This window comes from Panulirus ornatus, chromosome 27, assembly GCF_036320965.1.
Source record: "Panulirus ornatus isolate Po-2019 chromosome 27, ASM3632096v1, whole genome shotgun sequence".
Lineage (NCBI taxonomy): Eukaryota > Metazoa > Arthropoda > Malacostraca > Decapoda > Palinuridae > Panulirus > Panulirus ornatus.
The window spans coordinates 7,989,944-8,009,176 of NC_092250.1; the positions used below are offsets into that span (position 1 = coordinate 7,989,944).

A 19,233-nucleotide genomic window follows, 5' to 3' on the forward strand; every position below is an offset into this window, starting at 1 on the left:
CCCTCCACCTCCGACACATATATCCTCTTGGTCAATCTTTCCTCACTCATTCTCTCCATGTGCCCAAACCATTTCAAAACACCCTCTTCTGCTCTCTCAACCACGCTCTTTTTATTTCCACACATCTCTCTTACCCTTACGTTACTTACTCGATCAAACCACCTCACACCACACATTGTCCTCAAACATCTCATTTCCAGCACATCCATCCTCCTGCGCACAACTCTATCCATAGCCCACGCCTCGCAACCATACAACATCAGCGCTGGTGGCTGATTCATGTGAGAAACTGCAGAAGCTGGTGACTGAGTTTGGTAAAGTGTGTGAAAGAAGAAAGTTAAGAGTAAATGTGAATAAGAGCAAGGTTATTAGGTACAGTAGGGTTGAGGGTCAAGTCAATTGGGAGGTGAGTTTGAATGGAGAAAAACTGGAGGAAGTGAAGTGTTTTAGATATCTGGGAGTGGATCTGGCAGCGGATGGAACCATGGAAGCGGAAGTGGATCATAGGGTGGGGGAGGGGGCGAAAATTCTGGGAGCCTTGAAGAATGTGTGGAAGTCGAGAACATTATCTCGGAAAGCAAAAATGGGTATGTTTGAAGGAAAAGTGGTTCCAACAATATATATATATATATATATATATATATATATATATATATATATATATATATATATATATATATATATATATATATATATAGATATATATATATATATAGATATATATATATATATATATATATATCTATATATATATATATATATATATATGTATATATATATATATATATATATATATATATATATATATATATATATATATATATATATATATATATATATATATATATATATATATATATATATATATATATATATATATATTCATATGAGTCCACGAGGAAATGAAACACGATAAGTTTACAAGTGCACTCTCGTATAATAATTACATCATCAGGAGACATAAGGAAAAAATATAACAGTCAGTTGATAAACAACATACAGACGTAGGTAGGACGCCATTTGGCAAACAAGTGACTATCTGAACATTGGTCGGATGCATTCGAGTCTTTCAACAAGCGCATCATAATCTCATCATGTTTACAAGAATAGGAACTGTTTATAAATTCTATCAACAATAGAATTATCCAATTTGTATAGAACTTCACTAGTATTAAGGTTACAAATGTTTCTGTATCTAATAATAGAAGATTCAATGATACTACTCATGGTACAGTAGTTGGAGCTAATAACTGAAATGGCATTATTCCAGTCAGCAAATTAATCATAATTTTCAACTAGATTAAACAAGGCATTTGATTCTTGCCCTGTTATGATAGGATATTTATGTTACTTAAGTCTAAGTGAAAGATCCTTACCAGTCTGCTCAACATAAAACTTCTCACAGTTTCTACAAGGCTCTCAGTAGATGCATCCTGCAGAAATTTCTGGTGAGTTGCTGATTAAGATATTCTTTATAGTATAGTTGTTGCTGATGGCAGCATTTACATTAAAGAATTTAAGCAACATGGGAGTAAAGTAAAATTATTATCAAAAGGGGAAACTAAAAGATTTTTGGTGTCAATAGGAGGTTTGGGTTCAACTCTATAAAATGATTTCTTTGCAAACTTAAGGGATTTATCAATAAAAGATCTAGGGTACTTTAACTTAGATCCAATAGAATATACCTTCTCAAACTCATCATCAATAAATCCTAGACTGCAAATACTTAATGCCCTAAGGAACATAGACTGGAATGATTATAATCTAACTGTCATGTTGAGCTGAGTAATAATGGATCAAGAGCATACATTGTTAGGTTTTCTGTATATGGTAAACTTAAACTTCTTTCGTTGCCTATGGATCATGCAATCTAAGAATGGTAACATAACATTATTTTCATTTTCTGCAGTAAATTTGATGGAAGGTACTAAATTGTTAAGCAAAGAGAGAAATGTTTGTAAATTTTCATTTGTTGGCCAAATTCAAAGAACATCACCTACCTACCGATACCAAATTGAATTAGAATGTAAGATATCCTTGAGTAACTTTATTTCAAAGAATTACATGTAAAGATTACTTGATACGGCTAAAAGATTTAGATAACAAGCTTAATGATATCAATGCTAATTTTGATTTCAAAATGGTTAGCTATATTGTTTCATCTCTATTCACAAATGATCTAGTCGATGACCTCTTAGAATATCTATTTGATGTATTGGATAATATCTGGTTCAACGTCTGTATTTATTGAATAGTTTACCCCATGGTTTACCCCAGACGCTTCACTTGCCCTGATTCAATCCATTGACAGCACGTAGACCCCGGTATACAACATCGATCCAATTCACTCTATTCCTTGCCCGCCTTTCACCCTCCTGCATGTTCAGGCCCCGATCACACAAAATCTTTTTCACTTCATCTTTCCATCTCCGATTTCGTGTCCCACTTCTCCTCGTTCCCTCCACCTCTGACACATATATCCTCTTGGTCAATCTTTCCCCACTCATTCTCTCCATGAGACCAAACCATTTCAAAACACTCTCTTCTGCTCTCTCAACCACACTCTTTTTATTTCCGCACATCTCTCCCACCCTTACATTACTTACTCGATCAAACCACCTCACACCACATATTGTCCTCAAACATCTCATTTCCAGCACATCCACCCTCCTGCGCACAACTCTATCCATAGCCCACGCCTCGCAACCATACAACATTGTTGGAACCACTATTCCTTCAAACATACCCAATTTTGCTTTCCGAGATAATGTTTTCGACTTCCAAACATTCTTCAAGGCTCCCAGAATTTTGGCCCCCTTCCCCAACCTATGATTCACTCCCGCTTCCATGGTTCCATCCGCTGCCAGATCCACTCCCAGATATCTAAAACACTTTACTTCCTCCAGTTTTTTCCATTCAAACTCACTTTAGTCGCCTTCCACGACACGTGAGGAATGCCTGGGAAGTATTCTTTCTGCCCTATTCCCAGGGATATATATATATATATATATATATATATATATATATATATATATATATATATATATATATAAATAAGGATACTGGACTCACCTGCGGAGAATTCTGATGGTACTGGTCAAACTGGTGTCCCTGGCCTGCTGCAGAAGTTTGAGTTGTTCTGGGCACTGACTGATGGGGACGCAACTGCCAGGCGATCCCCCTACCGTTTGGCAACCTGTGCATCACATGGCAGTCATTATGAGCCTTGCCTGGCCATAAACCCGACTAAGATAGTCAGTACCATTACTGTCGAAGCAGCAAATACATATACGCCTAAGGATATTCACTGACACTGCATTTCTTTATACGCTATAACATTCTTCTAGAAACAAGAGCAACTGTTACAAACCAAGTATATATGCAGTAACGTAACCGAATAGACTAAGAACTGGAAATTCCTAAACGATCATTCACTTCGAAAAATAGTACATACGTACATGATAATGCAAGCTTTATATCTTATCATCATGCACTCATAGAAGTCACTATGTACACAACATCTTTATTAGAAGCACCCCTACGGCATTTTGAACGCCATAATTACACTGTACTAAATATTTTAAAGCCATCTGCACACACTAAAACAATACTAGCAACTATATCTAGGACAGTTTACTGTTTCTAAATTGTGTTTCCATCATTAGCAGAATGTTTCAAATAAAAATAATATATCTGTTATCTTTCGCATCACATATCAACCCATGCAAGAGTTATGTGGTGTCAAGACATCAGTAGGTCAGTAGGTCCCGTCTGGTATGTTGTATATGAACTTCTATATCAACTTCTGTTACCTGATATAATAGGGAAAACTGAATCCCCTGATCAACTCTCTCTCTCTCTCTCTCTCTCTCTCTCTCTCTCTCTCTCTCTCTCTCTCTCTCTCTCTCTCTCTCTCTCTCTCTCTCTCTCTCGGTGCATTACATATGATTCATTTTTTGCCTTTTCCTGGCGTTACATGGGGGAGGGGGGGGGGGGGGGGCTATTTCATGTGTGGCGGAGTGGCGACGAAAATGGATGAAACCAGCACATATGAATATGTACATGTGTATGTATGTGTATGTCTGTGTATGTATATGTGCGCCTGTGGGTGTTTATGTATATACATGAGTATGTTGGTGCATTGGGCCATTCTTTCGTCTGTTTCCTTGCTCTACCAAGCTAACGCGGTAGATGGCGATAGATTATAATAAATAGACAAATATATATATATATATACCACATCGATCCAATTCACTCTATTCCTTGCCCGCATTTCACCCTCCTGCATGTTCAGGCCCCGATAACACAAAATCTTTTTCACTCCATCTTTCCACCTCCAATTTGCTCTCCCACTTCTCCTCGTTCCCTCCACCTCCGACACATATATCCTCTTGGTCAATCTTTCCTCACTCATTCTCTCCATGTGCCCAAACCATTTCAAAATACCCTCTTCTGCTCTCTCAACCACGCTCTTTTTATTTCCACGCATCTCTCTTACCCTTACATTACTTACTCGATCAAAACACCTGACACCACACATTGTCCTCAAACATCTCATTTCCAGCACATCCACCCTCCTGCGCACAACTCTATCCATAGCCCACGCCTCGCAACCATACAACATTGTTGGAACCACTATTCCTTCAAACATACCCATTTTTGTTTCCGAGATAATGTTCTCGACTTCCACACATTCTTCAAGGCTCCCAGGATTTTCGCCCCCTCCCTCACCCTACGATTCACTTCCGCTTCCATGGTTCCATCCGCTGCCAGATCCACTCCCAGATATCTAAAACACTTTACTTCCTCCAGTTTTTCTCCATTCAAACTTACCTCCCAATTGACTTCACCCTCAACCCTACTGTACCTAATAACCTTGCTCTTATTCACATTTACTTTTAACTTTCTTCTTTCACACACTTTACCAAACTCAGTCACCAGCTTCTGCAGTTTCTCACATGAATCAGCTACAAGCGCTATATCATCAACGAACAACAACTGACTCACTTCCCAAGCTCTCTCATCCACAACAGACTTCATACTTGCCCCTCTTTCCAAAAATATATATTTTTTTTTTTTTTTGCTTTGTCGCTGTCTCCCGCGTTTGCGAGGTAGCGCAAGAAAACGGACGAAAGAAATGGCCCAACCCACCCCCATACACATGTATATACATACGTCCACACACGCAAATACACATACCTACACAGTTTTCCATGGTTTACCCCAGACGCTTCACATGCCTTGATTCAATCCACTGACAGCACGTCAACCCCGGTATACCACATCGCTCCAATTCACTCTATTCCTTGCCCTCCTTTCACCCTCCTGCATGTTCAGGCCCCGATCACACAAAATCTTTTTCATTCCATCTTTCCACCTCCAATTTGGTCTACCTCTTCTCCTCGTTCCCTCCACCTCCGACACATATATTCTCTTGGTCAATCTTTCCTCACTCATTCTCTCCATGTGCCCGAACCATTTCAAAACACCCTCTTCTGCTCTCTCAACCACGCTCTTTTTATTTCCACACATCTCTCTTACCCTTACGTTACTTACTCGATCAAACCACGTCACACCACACATTGTCCTCAAACATCTCATTTCCAGCACATCTATCCTCATGCGCACAACTCTATCCATAGCCCACGCCTCGCAACCATACAACATTGTTGGAACCACTATTCCTTCAAACATACCCATTTTTGCTTTCCGAGATAATGTTCTCGACTTCCACACATTCTTCAAGGCTCCCAGAATTTTCGCCCCCTCCCCCACCCTATGATCGACTCCCGCTTCCATGGTTCCATCCGCTGCCAGATCCACTCCCAGATATTTAAAACACTTCACTTCCTCCAGTTTTTCTCCATTCAAACTCACCTCCCAATTGACTTGACCCTCAACCCTACTGTACCTAATAACCTTGCTCTTATTCACATTTACTCTTAACTTTCTTCTTTCACACACTTTACCAAACTCAGACACCAGCTTCTGCAGTTTGTCACATGAATCAGCCACCAGCGCTGTATCATCAGCGAACAACAACTGACTCACTTCCCAAGCTCTCTCATCCCCAACAGACTTCATACTTGCCCCTCTTTCCAAAACTCTTGCATTCACCTCCCTAACCACCCCATCCATAAACAAATTAAACAACCATGGAGACATCCCACACCCCTGCCGCAAACCTACATTCACTGAGAACCAATCACTTTCCTCTCTTCCTACACGTACACATGCCTTACATCCTCGATAAAAACTTTTCACTGCTTCTAACAACTTGCCTCCCACACCATATATTCGTAATACCTTCCACAGAGCATCTCTATCAACTCTATCATATGCCTTCTTCAGATCCATAAATGCTACATATATATATATATATATATATATATATATATATATATATATATATATATATATATATATATATATATATATATATATATGTATATAAATATATATATATATATATATATATATATATATATATATATATATATATATATATATATACATATATATATATATATATATATATATATATATATATATATATATATATATATATATATATATATATATATATTATCATTTATTTTCCTTTGTCGCTGTCTCCCGCGTTAGCGAGGTACCGCAAGGACACAGACGAAAGAATGGCCAAACCCACCCACATACACATGTATATACATACACATCAACACACGCAAATATACATACCTATACATCTCAGCGTATACATATATATACACACTCAGACATATACATATATACAAATGTACATGATTCATACTGTCTACCTTTATTCATTCCCATCGCCACCTCGCCACACATGAAATAACAACCCCCTCCCCCTCAGGGGTGCGAAGTAGCGCTAGGAAAAGACAACAAAATCCCCATTCGTTAACACTCAGTCTCTAGCTGTCATGTAATAATGCACCGAAACCACAGCTCCCTTTCCACCTCCAGGCCCCACAGAACTATCCATGGTTTACCCCAGACGCTTCACATGCCCTGGTTCAATCCATTGACAGCACGTCGACCCCGGCATACCACATCGTTCCAATTAACTCTATCCCATGAATGCCTTTCACCCTCCTGCATGTTCAGGCCCCGATCACTCAAACTCTTTTTCACGATATCTTTCCACCTCCAATTTGGTCTCCCACTTCTCCTCGTTCCCTCCACCTCTGACACATATATCCACTTGGTCAATCCTTCCTCACTCATTCTCTCCATGTGACCAAACCATTTCAAAACACCCTCTCCTGCTCTCTCAACCACATTCTTTTTATTACCACACATCTCTCTTACCCTATTATTACTTACTCGATCAAACCACCTAACACCACATATTGTCCTCAAACATCTCATTTCCAGCACATCCACCCTCTTCCACATAACTCTATCCATAGCCCTACGCCTTGCAACCATAAAAAATTGTTGGAACCACTATTCCTTGAAAAATATCCATTTTTGCTTTCCGAGATAATGTTCTCGACTTCAACACATTCTTGAAGGCTCCCAGAATTTTCGCCCCCTCCCCACCCTATGATTCACTTCCGCCTCCATGGTTCCATCCGCTGCCAAATCCATTCCCGGATATCTAAAACACTTCACTTCCTCCAGTTTTTCTCCATTCAAACTTACCTCCCAATTCACTTGACCCTCAACCCTACTGTACCTAATAACCTTTCTCTTATTCACATTTACTCTTAACTTTCTTCTTTCACACACTTTACCAAACTCAGTCACCAGCTTCTGCAGTTTCTCACATGAATCAGCCACCAGCGCTGTATCATCAGCGAACAACAACTGACTCACTTCCCAAGCTCTCTCATCCACAACAGACTTCATACTTGCCACTCTTTCCAAAACTCTTGCATTCACCTCCCTAACAACACCATCCATAAACAAATTAAACAACCATGGAGACATCACACACCCCTGCCGCAAACCTACATTCACTGAGAACCAATCACTTTCCTCTCTTGCCTCACGTACACATGCCTTACATCCTCGATAAAAACTTTTCACTGCTTCTAACAACTTGCCTCCCACACCATATATTCGTAATACCTTCCACAGAGCATCTCTATCAACTCTATCATATGCCTTCTCCAGATCCATAAATGCTACATATATATATATATATATATATATATATATATATATATATATATATATATATATATATATATATATATATATATATATATATATATATATATATATATGTATATAAATATATATATATATATATATATATATATATATATATATATATATATATATATATATATATATATATATATATATATATATATATACATATATATATATATATATATATATATATATATATGTATATATATATATATATATATATATATATATTTATCATTTATTTTCCTTTGTCGCTGTCTCCCGCGTTAGCGAGGTACCGCAAGGACACAGACGAAAGAATGGCCAAACCCACCCACATACACATGTATATACATACACATCAACACACGCAAATATACATACCTATACATCTCAGCGTATACATATATATACACACTCAGACATATACATATATACAAATGTACATGATTCATACTGTCTACCTTTATTCATTCCCATCCCCACCTCGCCACACATGAAATAACAACCCCCTCCCCCTCAGGGGTGCGAAGTAGCGCTAGGAAAAGACAACAAAATCCCCATTCGTTAACACTCAGTCTCTAGCTGTCATGTAATAATGCACCGAAACCACAGCTCCCTTTCCACCTCCAGGCCCACAGAACTATCCATGGTTTACCCCAGACGCTTCACATGCCCTGGTTCAATCCATTGACAGCACGTCGACCCCGGCATACCACATCGTTCCAATTAACTCTATCCCATGAATGCCTTTCACCCTCCTGCATGTTCAGGCCCCGATCACTCAAACTCTTTTTCACGATATCTTTCCACCTCCAATTTGGTCTCCCACTTCTCCTCGTTCCCTCCACCTCTGACACATATATCCACTTGGTCAATCCTTCCTCACTCATCTCTCCAAGTGACCAAACCATTTCAAAACACCCTCTCCTGCTCTCTCAACCACATTCTTTTTATTACCACACATCTCTCTTACCCTATTATTACTTACTCGATCAAACCACCTAACACCACATATTGTCCTCAAACATCTCATTTCCAGCACATCCACCCTCTTCCACATAACTCTATCCATAGCCTACGCCTTGCAACCATAAAAAATTGTTGGAACCACTATTCCTTGAAAAATATCCATTTTTGTTTTCCGAGATAATGTTCTCGACTTCAACACATTCTTGAAGGCTCCCAGAATTTTCGCCCCCTCCCCACCCTATGATTCACTTCCGCCTCCATGGTTCCATCCGCTGCCAAATCCATTCCCGGATATCTAAAACACTTCACTTCCTCCAGTTTTTCTCCATTCAAACTTACCTCCCAATTCACTTGACGCTCAACCCTACTGTACCTAATAACCTTTCTCTTATTTACATTTACTCTTAACTTTCTTCTTTCACACACTTTACCAAACTCAGTCACCAGCTTCTGCAGTTTCTCACATGAATCAGCCACCAGCGCTGTATCATCAGCGAACAACAACTGACTCACTTCCCAAGCTTTCTCATCCACAACAGACTACATACTTGCCACTCTTTCCAAAACTCTTGCATTCACCTCCCTAACAACCCCATCCATAAACAAATTAAACAACCATGGAGACATCACACACCCCTGCCGCAAACCTACATTCACTGAGAACCAATCACTTTCCTCTCTTCCTACACGTACACATGCCTTATATCCTCGATAAAAACTATTCACTGCTTCTAACAACTTGCCTCAAACACCATATATTCTCAATACCTTCCACAGAGCATGTCTATCAACTCTGTCATATGCCTTCACCAGATCCATAAATGCTACATACAAATCCTTTTGCCTTTCTAAGTATTTCTCACATACATTCCTCAAAGCAAACACCTGATCCACACATCCTCTACCACTTCTGAAACCACACTGCTCTTCCCCAATCTGATGCTCTGTACATGCCTTCACCCTCCCCAATCAATACCCTTCCATATAATTTACCAGGAATACTCAACAAACTTTTACCTCTGTAATTTGAACACTCCCCTTTGTCCCCTTTGCCTTTGTACAATGGCACTATGCAAGCACTCCGCCAATCCTAAGGCACCTCACCATGAATCATACATACATTAAAGAACCTTACCAACCAGTCAACAATACAGCCACACCCTTTTTATAAATTCCACTGCAATACGATCCACACCGGCTGCCTTGCCGGCTTTCATCTTCCGCAAAGATTTTACCACCTCTCCTCTGTTTGCCAAATCATTTTCCATAACCCTCCCACTTTGCAAACCACCTCGACTAAAACACCCTATATCTGCCACTCTATCATCAAACACACTCAATAAACTTTCAAAATACTCACTCCACATCCTTCTCACCTCACGACTATTTGTTATCACCTCGCCATTAGCCCCCTTCACTGAAGTTCCCATTTGTTCCCTTGTCTTACGTGCTGTATTTACCTCCTTCCAAAACACCTTTTTATTCTCCCTAAAATTTAATGATACTCTCTCAACCCAACTCTCATTTGTCCTCTTTTTCACCTCTTACACCTTTCTCTTGACCTCCTGCCTCTTTCTTTTATACATCACCCACTCATTTGCATTATTTCCCTGCAAAAATCGTCCAAATGCCTCTCTCTTCTCTATCACTAGTAATCTTACTTCCTCATCCCACCACTCACTACCTTTTCTAATCTGCCCACCTCCCACGCTTCTCATGCCACAACCATCTTTTGCGCAAGCCATCACTGCTTCCTTGAATTCATCCCATTCCTCCCCCCATCTCCTTACCTCCTTGGTTCTCATCTTTTTCCATTCTGTACTCAGTCTCTCCTGGTACTTTCTCACAGAAGTCTCTTTCCCAAGCTCACTTACTCTCACCACTCTTTTCACCCCAACACCCAACACCCCAACATTCTTTTCTGAAAACCTCTACAAATCTTCACCTTCGCCTCCACAAGATAATGATCACTCATCCCTCCAGTTGCATCTCTCAGCATATTAACATCCAAAAGTCTCTCTTTTGCGCGCCTATCAATTAACACGTAATCCAATAACGCTCTCTGGCCATCTCTCATTGTGGAAGCGAAGGTGAAGATTTGTAGAGAGAATGTTGTGGTGAAGAGAGTAGTGAGAGTAAGTGAGCTTGGGAAGGAGACTTGTGTGAGGAGGTACCAGGGGAGACTGAGTACAGAATGGAAAAAGGTGAGAGCAAAGGACGAAAGGGGAGTGGGGGAGGAATGGGATGTATTTAGGAAAGTAGTGATGGCTTGCGCAAAAGATGCTTGTGGCATGAGAATGTGGGAGGTGGGCAGATTAGAAAGGGTAGTGAGTGGTGGGATGAAGAGGAAATTATCATTAGTGAAAGAAAGAGGCATTTGGACGATTTTTGCGGGGAAATAATGCAAATCACTGGAGATGTATAAAATAAAGAGGCAGGAGGTCAAGAGAAAGGTGCAAGAGGTGAAAAAAGAGGGCAAATGAGAGTGGGGTTGAGAGAGTATCATTATATTTAAGGGAGAATAAAAAGATGTTTTGGAAGGAGGTAAATAAATTCAGTAAGACAAGGGAATAAATGGGAAAATCAGTGAAAAGGGCTAATGGGGATGTGATAAAAAGTAGTGGTGATGTGAGAATAAGATGGAGTGAGTATTCTAAAGGTTTGTTGAATGTGTTTGATGATAGAGTGGCAGATATAGGGTGTTTTGGTCAAGTTAGTGTGCAAAGTGAGAGGGTTAGGGAAAATGATTTGGTAAACAGAGAAGAGGTAGTAAAAGCTTTGCGGGAGATGAAAGCCAGCAAGGTAGCGGGTTTGGATGGTATTGCAGTGGAATTTATTAAAAAAAGGGTGACTGTATTGTTGACTGGTTGGTAAGGTTATTTACTGTATGTATGACTCATGGTGAGGTGCATGAGGATTGGTGGAATGCTTGTCCAGTGCATTGTACACAGGGAAAGGGGATAAAAGTGAGTGCTCAAAATACAGAGGTATAAGTCAGTAGAGTATCCCTGGGAAATTATATGGGAGAGTATTGATTGAGAGGAGTGAAGGCCTGTACAGAGCATCAGACTGGGGAAGAGCAGTGTGGTTTCAGAAGTGGTAGAGGATGTGTGGATCAGGTGTTTGCTTTGAAGAATGTATGTGAGAAATACTTAGAAAAGCAAATGGATTTGTATGTAGCATTTATGGATCTGGAGAAGCCAGTGAAAAGCAGTGAAAAGTTTTTCTCGAGGATGTTAGGCATGTGTACGTGTAAGAAGAGAGAAAAGTGATTGGTTCTTAGTGAATGTTGGCTTGCGGCAGGGGTGCGTGATGTCTCCATCGTTGTTTAATTTGTTTAAGGATGGAGTTGTTATGGCGGTGAATGCAAGGGTTTTGGAAAGAGGGGCAAGTATGCTGTCTGTTGTGGATGATAGAGCCTTGGAAGTTAGTTGGTTGTTGTTCGCTGATGATACAGCGCTGGTGGCTGATTCGGTGAAGTTGGTGACTGAGTTTGGTAAAGTGTGTGAGAGAAGAAAGCTGAGAGTAAACGTGAATAAGACAAGGTTATTAGGTAAGGTAGAGTTGAGGTAAAATCAATCGGGATGTAAGTTTGAATGGAGAAAAACTGGAGGAAGTGAAGTGTTTTAGATATCTGGGAGTGAATTTGGCAGTGGATGGAACCATGGAAGCGGAAGTGAATCATAGGGTGGGGGAGGAGGCGAAAGTTCTGGGAGCGTTGAAGAATGTGTGGAAGTCGAGAATTTTATCTTGGAAAGCAAAAATGGGTATGTTTCAAGGAATAGTGGTTCCAACAATGTTATATGGTTGCGAGGCGTGGGCTACAGATAGAGTTGTGCGGAGGAGGGTAGATGTGCTGGAAATGAGATCCTTGAGGACACTATGTGATGTGAGGTGGTTTGATCGAGTAAGTAATGAAAAGGTAAGAGAGATGTGTAGTAATAGAAAAAATGTGGTTGAGAAAGCAGAAGAGGGTGTTTTGAAATGGTTTGTTCACATGGAGAGAATGAGTGAAGAAAGATTGACAAAGAGGATATATGTGTCAGAGGTGGAGGGAACGAGGAGAAGTGTGAGACCAGATTGGATGTGGAAAGATGGAGTGAAAACGATTTTGAGTGATGCGGGCCTGAACATACAAGAGGGTGAAAGGCGCGCAAGGAATAGAGTGAATTGGAACGATGTGGTTTACTGGAGTCGACGTGCTGTCAATGGATGTGAAGCGTCTGGGGTAAACCATGGAAAGTTCTGTGGGGCCTGGATGTGGAAAGCGAGCTGTGGTTTCGGTGCATTATGCATGACTGCTAGAGACTGAGTGTGAACGAACGTGGCTTTTGTTGTCTTTTCCTAGCCCTACCTCCCGCACATGCGGGGGAAGGGGGTTGTTATTTCATGTGTGGTGGCGTGGCGATGGGAATGAATAAAAGCAGACAGTATGAATGATGAACATGTGTATATACGTATATGTCTGTGTGTATACATATGTATACGTTGAGATGAATAGGTATGTATATGTGTGTGTGGACATGTATGTATATACATGTGTATGTGGGTGGGTTGGTCCATTCTTTCGTCTGTTTCCTTGCGCTACCTCGCTAATGCGGTAGACAGCGACAAAGTATAACAAATGTATATATATATATATATATATATATTTTCTTTCTTTTCTTTCAAACTATTCGCCATTTCCCGCATTAGCGAGGTAGCACCAAGAACAGAGGACTGGGCCTTTGAGGGAATACCCTCACCTGGCCCAATTCTCTGTTCCTTCTTTTGGAAAATCAAAAAAAAAAAAACGAGAGGGGAGGATTTCCAGCCCCCCGCTCCCTCCCCTTTTAGTCGCCTTCTACGACACGCAGGGAATACGTGGGAAGTATTCTTTCTCCCCTATCCCCAGGGAATATATATATATACATATATATTTATATATATATATATATATATATATATATATATTTTTTTTTTTTTATACTAATCGCCATTTTCCGCATTAGCGAGTAAGCGTTAAGAACAGAGGATGAGGACTGGGCCTTTGAGGGAATATCCTCACCTGGCCCCCTTCTCTGTTTCTTCTTTTGGAAAAAAAAAAAGAGAGGGGAGGATTTCCAGCCTCCCGCTCCCTCCCCTTTTAGTCGCCTTCTACGACACGCAGGGAATACGTGGGAAGTATTCTTTCTCCCCTATCCCCAGGGATAATATATATAAATATATATATATATATATATATATATATATATATATATATATATATATATATATATATATATATATATATCATAGAGAGGTAGCGCCATGAAACAAACAAAGAATGTCCTCTTCACTCATATACACATATTTATACGTAAATGCCCATACACGCGCATATGCATACATACTCATATCAAATTATACATAAATCTACATACATATACACATACACATATACATATTCATACTTGCTTGACTTCATCCAATCCTGCAGGAAAGAGCATCGAAACCCCATGCATTCGTTCACACTCGTTCTCTAGCTGTCATGAGTAATGCACCGAAATCGCAGTTCCCTATCCACATCCAGGCCACACACACCGTTCTATGGTTTACCCAGACATTTCACATCCCCTGGTTCAGTCCATTGACTACACGTCGACCCCGGTATACCAGATCGTTCCAATTCACTCTCTTCCTTGGAATCCTCTCAGTCTCCTGCATGTTCAGGCCCCGGAAGCTCAACACCTTTGTCACTCCATCCTTCCACCTCCAATTTCGTCTCTCACTTCTCCTTGTTCCCTCCGCCCCTAACAGCATGTATCCTCTTTGTCAACCTTTCCTCAGTCATTCTCCCCATATGTCCAAACCATTTCAACACATCCTCTTCTGCTCTCTCAACAATACTCTTTTCTATAACCACACATCTCTCTTACCCTTCCATTACTTACTCGATCAAACCATCCGACACCATATATTGTCCTGAAACATTTCATTTCCAACACATCCACCCTCCTCCGCACAACCCTATCTATAGCTCACACCTCACAAGTATATAATATTGCTGGAACTACTATCCTTTCAAACATAACCATTTTTGCTCTCAGCGGTAACGTGCTCTCCTTCTACACATACTCCATCGTTAAGAGAACCTTCACCCACTCTCCAACCCTTTGACTCACTTCCGCTTTCACAGTTCTATTATCTGCTAAGTCCACTTCCAGATATCTAAAACACTCCAGTTAACTTGCCCCTCTACCATACTGAACCTAATAACCTTGCTCTTAGTCATATTTACTCTCAACGTTCTCCTTTCACGCCCTTTTCAAAACTCAGTCACCAGCTTCTGCAGTCTCTCACTCGAATCAGCCACCAGAGCTGTATCATCGGCGAAAAACAACTGACTCACTTCTCAGGCCCTCTCATCTCTAACAGACTGCATACTCGCCCCTCTTCCTAAAAGTCTTGCATTTACCTTCCATTTACCACCACATCCATAAACAAATTAAACAACCATAGGAACATCAAACATCCCTGCCGCAGACCGCCATTCACTGGGAACCAATCACTCTTCTCTCTTACTGCTCTTACACATGCCTTACACCAATGACAAAACTTTTCACTGCTTCTAGTAACTTACATCCCACACCATATACTCTTAAGGCCTTCCACAAAGCATCTCTATCAAACCCACCATATGCCATTCCCACATCCATAAATGCTACATAGAAATCCATCTGTTTTTCTAAGTATTTTTCACGCAAATTCTTCAAAGCAAACCTGATCTACACATCCTCTACCACTTCTGACACCACATTTCTCTTCCCCAATTTGATGCTCTATACATGTCTTCACCATTTCAATGAATACTCACTCATATAATTTCCCAGGCAACCTCAGCAAACTTATGCCTCTGTGATCTGAACACTCACCTTTACCTCCTTTGCCTTTGTACAATAGCACTATACAAGCATTCCGCCAATCCTCAGTTGCTTCAACATGATCCATATATAGAATAAATATCAATACCAACCAATCAACTACACACTCACCCCCTTTTTTGATAAATTATACTGAAATACTATTCAAAATGCCGCCTTGCCTTCGCACACCATCCCGACCAAAACATCGTATATCTGCCACTCTATCATCAAACACATTCCACAAACCTTGAAAATATTCACTCCATCTCTCCACTTCATTACTGCCTGTTATGACAGCCCCCTTGCCCCCTTCACCGATGTTCCCATTTGTTCTCTTGTGTTACGAACATCATTCACCTTCTAAGACATATTTTCATTCTTCCTAAAGTTTCGTGATACTCTCTCATCTCAACTCTCAAGTGCTCTTTTTTCAACCCTTGCACCTTCCTCTTGACCTGCTGCCGATTTTTTTTATACATCTCCTAGTCATTTCCTCTCCTCTGTACGTATCGTTCAATGCCTGTCTTTTTCCTTTCATTAAAACTTTAGTTCTTCATCCCACCAATCACTACCCTCTCTAATCTGCCCATCTCCCACCTTTCTCATGCCATATGCATGTTTTGTATATATATATATATATATATATATATATATATATATATATATATATATATATATATATATATATATATATATATATATATATATATATATATATATATATATATATATATATACGTATATAAATTCTCGATTAATATGGGTAAAACTGAAAGTTGATGGAGAGAGATGGGTGATTATTGGTGCATATGCACCTGGGCATGAGAAGAAAGATCATGAGAGGCAAGTGTTTTCGGAGCAGCTCAATGAGTGTGTTAGTGGTTTTGATGAACGAGACCGGGTTATAGTGATGGGTGATTTGAAAGCAAAGGTGAGTAATGTGGCAGTTGAGGGAATAATTGATATACAAGGGGTGTTCAGTGTTGTAAATGGAAATGGTGAAGAGCTTGTAGATTTATGTGATGAAAAAGGACTGGTGATTGGGAATACCTGGTTTAAAAAGCGAGATATACATAAGTATACGTATGTAAATAGGAGAGATGGCCAGAGAAGGTTATTGGATTACGTGTTAATTGACAGGCGCGCGAAAGAGAAACTTTTGGATGTTAATGTGCTGAGAGGTGCAACTGGAGGGATGTCTGATCATTATCTTGTGGAGACTAAGGTGAAGATTTGTATGGGTTTTCAGAAAAGAAGAGTGAATGTTGGGGTGAAGAGGGTGGTGAGAGTAAGTGAGCTTAGGAAGGAGACTTGTGTGAGGAAGTACCAGGAGAGACTGAGTAGAGAATGGAAAAAGGTGAGAACAATGGAAATAAGGGGAGTGGGGTAGGAATGGGACGTATTTAGGGAATCAGTGACGGATTGCGCAAAAGATGCTTGTGACATGAGAAGAGTGGGAGGTGGGTTGATTAGAAAGGGTAGTGAGTGGTGGGATGAAGAAGTAAGATTATTAGTGAAAGAGAAGAGAGAGGCATATGGACGATTTTTGCAGGGAAAAATGCAATTGAGTGGGAGATGTATAAAAGAAAGATACAGGAGGTCAAGAGAAAGGTGCAAGAGGTGAAAAAGAGGGCAAATGAGAGTTGGGGTGAGAGAGTATCATTAAATTTTAGGGAAAATGAAAAGATGTTCTGGAAGGAGGTAAATAAAGTGCGTAAGACAAGGGAGCAAATAGGAACTTCAGTGAAGGGCGCAAATGGGGAGGTGATAACAATTAGTGGTGATGTGAGAAAGAGATGGAGTGAGTATTTTGGAGGTTTGTTGAATGTGTTTGATGATAGAGTGGCAGATATAGGGTGTTTTGGTCGAGGTGGTGTGCAAAGTGAGAGGGTTAGGGAAAATGATTTGGTAAACAGAGAAGAGGTAGTAAAAGCTTTGCGGAAGATGAAAGCCGGCAAGGCACCAGGTTTGGATGGTATTGCAGTGGAATTTATTAAAAAAGGGGGTGACTGTATTATTAACTGGTTGGTAAGGTTATTTAATGTATGTATGACTCATGGTGAGGTGCCTGACTATTGGCGGAATGCGTGCATAGTGCCATTGTACAAAGGCAAAGGGGATAAGAGTGAGTGCTCAAATTTCAGAGGTATAAGTTTGTTGAGTATTCCTGGTAAATTATATGGGAGGGTATTGATTGAGAGGGTGAAGGCATGTACAGAGCATCAGATTGGGGAAGAGCAGTGTGGTTTCAGAAGTGGTAGAGGATGTGTGGATCAGGTGTTTGCTTTGAAGAATGTATGTGAGAAATACTTAGAAAAGCAAATGGATTTGTATGTAGCATTTATGGATCTGGAGAAGGCATATGATAGAGTTGATAGAGATGCTCTGTGGAAGGTATTAAGAATATATGGTGTGGGAGGCAAGTTGTTAGAAGCAGTGAAAAGTTTTTATCGAGGATGTAAGGCATGTGTACGTGTAGGAAGAGAGGAAAGTGATTGGTTCCCAGTGAATGTAGGTTTGCGGCAGGGGTGTGTGATGTCTCCATGGTTGTTTAATTTGTTTATGGATGGGGTTGTTAGGGAGGTGAATTCAAGAGTTTTGGAAAGAGGGGCAAGTATGAAGTCTGTTGTGGATGAGAGAGCTTGGGAAGTGAGTCAGTTGTTGTTCGCTGATGATATAGCGCTGGTGACTGATTCATGTGAGAAACTGCAGAAGCTGGTGACTGAGTTTGGTAAAGTGTGTGAAAGAAGAAAGTTAAGAGTAAATGTGAATAAGAGCAAGGTTATTAGGTACAGTAGGGTTGAGGGTCAAGTTAATTGGGAGGTAAGTTTGAATGGAGAAAAACTGGAGGAAGTAAAGTGTTTTAGATATCTGGGAGTGGATCTGGCAGCGGATGGAACCATGGAAGCGGAAGTGCATCATAGGGTGGGGGAGGGGGCGAAAATCCTGGGAGCCTTGAAGAATGTGTGGAAGTCGAGAACATTATCTCGGAAAGCAAAAATGGGTATGTTTGAAGGAATAGGGGTTCCAACAATTTTGTATGGTTGCGAGGCGTGGGCTATGGATAGAGTTGTGCGCTGGAGGGTGGATGTGCTGGAAATGAGATGTTTGAGGACAATGTGTGGTGTGAGGTGGTTTGATCGAGTAAGTAATGTAAGGGTAAGAGAGATGTGTGGAAATAAAAAGAGCGTGGTTGAGAGAGCAGAAGAGGGTGTTTTGAAATGGTTTGGTCACA

The 19,233-nt window shown here is 40.3% G+C and overlaps 1 protein-coding gene across 1 annotated transcript in view; it reads right to left on the minus strand.

Moving 5' to 3' along the window:
- Positions 1–19,233, minus strand: part of LOC139757504 (phenoloxidase-activating factor 3-like) — a 136,435-nt gene that overhangs the window by 69,634 nt on the left and 47,568 nt on the right. The window contains exon 2 of the mRNA XM_071678016.1: positions 3,073–3,196. Coding sequence (XP_071534117.1) covers positions 3,073–3,196 — 124 coding nt within the window. The remainder of the gene's footprint in view (positions 1–3,072; positions 3,197–19,233) is intronic.